This window comes from Myotis davidii, unplaced genomic scaffold, assembly GCF_000327345.1.
Source record: "Myotis davidii unplaced genomic scaffold, ASM32734v1 scaffold363, whole genome shotgun sequence".
Taxonomy (NCBI): domain Eukaryota; kingdom Metazoa; phylum Chordata; class Mammalia; order Chiroptera; family Vespertilionidae; genus Myotis; species Myotis davidii.
In genome coordinates, this window is record NW_006294069.1 from 643,457 (window position 1) to 648,020 (window position 4,564).

At 49.1% G+C, this 4,564-nt stretch overlaps 2 protein-coding genes across 2 annotated transcripts in view; one reads left to right on the forward strand and one right to left on the reverse strand.

Moving 5' to 3' along the window:
* Positions 1–2,656, forward strand: part of RPL23A (ribosomal protein L23a) — a 3,606-nt gene extending 950 nt beyond the window's left edge. Inside the window, 4 exon segments of the mRNA XM_006779388.2 lie at positions 1,501–1,558; positions 1,561–1,685; positions 2,152–2,221; positions 2,457–2,656. Of these exon segments, the coding sequence (XP_006779451.1) occupies positions 1,501–1,558; positions 1,561–1,685; positions 2,152–2,221; positions 2,457–2,471 (268 nt within the window). The 3' untranslated portion in view covers positions 2,472–2,656.
* Positions 2,657–2,745: 89 nt separating this feature from the next.
* The window catches only part of TLCD1 (TLC domain containing 1), a 5,190-nt gene continuing 3,371 nt past the window's right edge, over positions 2,746–4,564 (reverse strand). The window contains exons 3-6 of the mRNA XM_006768029.2: positions 4,353–4,564; positions 3,969–4,051; positions 3,792–3,874; positions 2,746–3,480 (exon numbers count right to left, since the gene is read on the reverse strand). Of these exons, the coding sequence (XP_006768092.1) occupies positions 3,097–3,480; positions 3,792–3,874; positions 3,969–4,051; positions 4,353–4,546 (744 nt within the window). The 5' untranslated portion in view covers positions 4,547–4,564 and the 3' untranslated portion in view covers positions 2,746–3,096. The remainder of the gene's footprint in view (positions 3,481–3,791; positions 3,875–3,968; positions 4,052–4,352) is intronic.

The following is a 4,564-nucleotide window of genomic DNA, read 5'->3' on the forward strand; positions in this document are numbered from 1 at the left end:
CTCCTCCCCCACCCCCAGTATAAGAGGAAGTTTATTTAGGAAGTTGCATAGGTAGTAGAAATGAACTACCTGGGCTGTGTAGGCTCAGGAAACAACTTAGAGGCAGAGACAGAAGGGCCTTTGGAGCTTAGGAGCGAGAAAGGCAAAGGTAATGCACCTGGGGGAGGGGAGAGGGGGGAGGGAGGAAGGGAAGGGCACAGGCATGCTCCCCAGAAGAGCACCGACCATCCTCTTGAAAAGATGTTTGGATATCCTCCATTGGTAATTATGAAATTTACCAAACTTAGAACCTGGCTTCTTAAAAACATGTTGAGGTACTTCTTGATGGGGGTGTGGGGAGATTAATGCCTTAAAGAACAAGAAGAGACATTGTTTACACTGTTGGCAGGAATTCGTTCTTAGGTTCATTATTACTTTATATGTTAGGGTTTTAAAGTCCACTTTCTTGGAAGTATAAAATAGGACTTGGGTTCTTGTTTTGGAGCTCCAGATTTAGTTCATCCCTCCTAGCACCTATTGCTATATAGGGAATAGTCCTTGAGGGTGAGGATGTGTGATGATTCTAGGTTGATAACAAGATTCATTCATTTGTATTGGAGGGTGAGGGCCTGCAGCAGTGTATGGAAACATCTTTTCATTCACTCTCAAATGTTTACACTCAGATAATGGTTGAGTAGTGCTGCTGTTAATAACTGACCTCAGGAACCACGATTACAGTAGAACCAAGGTGGTAGAAGCTGATGGGTTTCTGCTCCTCCCACTGCTTCCTAAGAAAAAGGCAGGGGAGTGGTTTGTGTCCAGCTGTGGAGGAAAACACTTGACAGGCTTTGTACCCCCATTTGGACCTAGAATTTAGGGTAATGAAAGGCTGAGACCTGACTTCTAGCTTCAAAATGGGATGGTAGTGTCCATGTGAACAGAGCCTTGCTTCTCTGAATTTCAGGGTGGGGGAAACTGCTGTAGGGGTGTTTAAGCCACTAAGTTTAACCTGAGCTGTAAATTTTGTTTTTAAAGTTGCTTTCAAGAATGGATGGCCCTCAAGCCAGTTTTCAGCAACCAAAATGGGTAGAAATGGCCTGGCCTCCCCAGCCTCATAGTGAAGCACCAATATTCTTTGGAATTCTAACCCGAGTTTCAAGATGCTGTATTCTAGCTGTGTGCTTTTTGGTTTTAATGTCTCAGGTCTTAAATTTTATTCAGAAATATGCCCTTCAGAAATGATGAGGTCAAATAAAGAATGAAGCTCAAGATGATTTGGAACTGAAGATGATTTAATCACTTAAAGGATGAAAGCCCTTCAAGTGAAAGGAAGTGCTCATGGTTTTGCTCTCAGGCTGAGGCTCTAGGTCTAGATTTCAGGGTGCAGGTGATGATACTGTTCAGCGACCAAAGTCTGACAAAAATGATTGCTACTCATCATCTGATGCACCTGGGCTCCAAAAGACGGCTCGTTCTGTTAAACTGGGCTCAGGCTAGGTGACCCCATTTTACCTTCCCCAGGCTTGACCACTATGCCATCATCAAATTCCCCCTGACGACCGAGTCAGCCATGAAGAAGATAGAAGAATAGAAGACAATAATACACTGGTGTTCATTGTGGATGTCAAGGCCAACAAGCACCAGATCAAACAGGCTGTGAAGAAGCTCTACGACATCGATGTGGCCAAGGTCAACACCCTGATCAGGTGAGGGGCTCCATGGGCTGGGGGACGGCTGGGGCTTCAGTCAGAAGCCAGGGAAATCTGAACAGCAGCAAGTTCCTTGGTGCTGCTTTTGGGTCAGAAATGAGCAGCCCCTGCTGTAATTATGGTCCTTTGTATGGACTTTTGAGGAATCAACAGCTTGTCCTGCCTTTAGAACTTGATTTATGGGGTTGACACTCATGTTCTTGATTCCTGCCTCTAGGAAGGCCCTAGCGTAAGAAAATTTATGTCAGATTATCTGGATTTGAATGTCCAGTGGTGTTTCCCATAAAAGGGAATTGGCTTTGTTTGTAGCCTAGTGGCTTCCCTCGCTTCCTCTGTGCAGATGACAAACCACTGTTGGCAAAAGAAAAACATGAACAAAGGAACTCCTGGTGCCCCAAAGACTGGGTGGAGGGTATGGGGCCAGTGAGGACAGCAGGGACTGAGGCTGCCCTTTCTGCCCTAGGCCTGATGGCGAGAAGAAGGCATATGTTCGACTGGCTCCTGACTATGATGCTTTGGATGTTGCCAACAAAGTAAGCTTTCTTTGCCACAAAATTCCTCTCAACATCCCACCCCCTGGGTGCAAATGATGTGTCTTATTAGCGACCAAAGCCTGACTTTTGCTGATTAGTCTTAACTGACTGACTGCACTCTTCTCTCTCCTTAATAAGCCCTACCCTATGCCCACATTTTGCTTTTTAATCATGACATTCTAGCTTAATCTTCACATTTCAACCTCCAGTAACAAAACCCCCTTTTGTTTTTCAGATTGGAATCATCTAAACTGAGTCCAGCTGCCTAATTCTAAATATAAAAATTTTACACTGTATTGTTTCTTTATGTTGATTTCTGTTTGGGCTGGGGGAACGCTGAATAGAGTTTGGGCAAGACTCTTGGCCTATTTACCCTGTTGGTACACTTAGCACTTCCCATACTTGTTGTAATCTTGGCGGTGGGAGCTCAGCTAGCAGATACTTGTGACCCAGACTCTAGGGTTAGCTGTCCTAGGACAACCAGAGCTTGCCTCTGTCACAGGAGTAAGCAAACAAGCAAGACGTTTTATAAGAACCCCTTCCTTTATCCCTGGAAGAAGTCTGTATGAAACCAGTACCCAGAGTTTTCATCAGCATCCATTTCAGGGCAATATGGGTTGGCTGGCTTTCGGGTAGCACTGTCCCCACACCCATCTACCGTGTCCAACCGGTCTGTCTGCTTCCCTCACCCCTTGCCCAAGAAAGGACAAGGACTTCAGAGGAGAGCTTTCATTAGTGTTTTCAATCGTGGGTGCAAGCTTGAAAGGTGGAGAAGCTGGATGCCCCAGGTTTGGGGCTCATCAGTTTATTCATGAGGCTGTTCTCCTTGGTTCTTTGCTGTCCTTGCCTCAAGTCCCAGGCTCTGCCCCTCACTCTCACTCTGTCAAGAACTTGTCTTTGTGCTGTGGGCTGGTCATACGTTCAGGGCAGAAGTCCGAGCGGAGGAGGCGGGAAAAGTAGATGAGGATCATGATGTCCAGCATGAGCAGGATGCCCAGCAGAAAGGAACCCAGGCTCCTCTGACCCACATACTGCATGAAGAAGTAGGTGAGGTAGGCCTGAGGGGCCAGGCGGAAGAGGAAGTACATGACCAAGTTGACATACTTATTGATCTTGTAGAGGAGGAGGTCCTGGGCATTGTTGATCTTCATCATCATGCGAATGGTGAGGAAGATGTTGCTGACCTCGACCAGCAGTGTCAGGACACCCCCGCCGACAAAACGGCTCCAAAAGATGCCAGATATGAAGGCACCCATGGCCTAGAAGGCAAAGATGAGAACAAGTTAGGAAAGAGATGCCAAGACTTGACGAAGTTGATGGGAGTGTCAGCTATCAGACTGGAAAGTCTTCCTGTTTGCTTTCTTCTGACATAGGTTACAGTGAATTCAACATGATTAAATTCTGATCCCTGTGTAGAGTTTAGAGTGTTTGAGGTACTAGATGAAGTTAGATTGCTGGCCTCAAATAGTGAACCAAGGGCACAGATTAGCATCCTGACACGGGAAGGTGCAGGACACGGTAGGGACGGAGTTGCTAGCGCCAGGGCTATACCACACCCCTTGTTTCTCACCATGACATGATGGACCAGGTATTCCCAAGAAGCTCGAGCCTGACCACTAACCACGATGTCCACCGTGTCGTGGATGAAATAACCTAGCAGAGAGAGGGGGGAAAGGTCATGAAGGGGATTATACGAAGCTCCTCCCTGTTCCCCCACCTACTTCAATGTTTACTGGATAAGGCTTACCTGCGGAGAAGCAAACGAGCAGATAGCCAGAAAGCGACCAAGCCGTCTCAATCTCTACCAGCATCTCGGGGGTTTGCCATACACTGAAGGGGGGAAGAAGGCAGGCGCTCATCTCCCCACTCCCAAGGACCTTTGACAGTCCCGGGGGAGTCCGGGCCCGCGCTATTAGCTGGGGAGCAAGGAGGGGCTTGGCTGAAACCCAGGTGTCTCCCCTTTCCCAGGCGACACCCCCTTCCCCTGGGGCCGCTGCGGCTCCGGATTGGATAGCTTTCCAGACAGGGAATCATGTGAGACTGCGTGGCCTCAGCCCGCCCGTGAGTGATGGGGAGAGTAACGCGGGGTCCCCTAGTCACCTTCACTCCCCCCTCCCGGTCCTTCACTCACCACAGCAGAGCCCAGATCCCTGACACAATGGAATGGGCGAAGGAGACCAGCAGGTTGTGCCAGCGCCAGGTGCGCAGGGGGTCGGCGCGCACGTGCGCGGGCAGAGGCAGACGACAGAGCGCGCGCCGGAGCGCCCGGAAGGTCAGCGTGGCGCCCAGGAGCAGCAGCAGGGCGGGGTGCAGCAGTGGGAGCATGCTGGCCCTCCCCGGCGT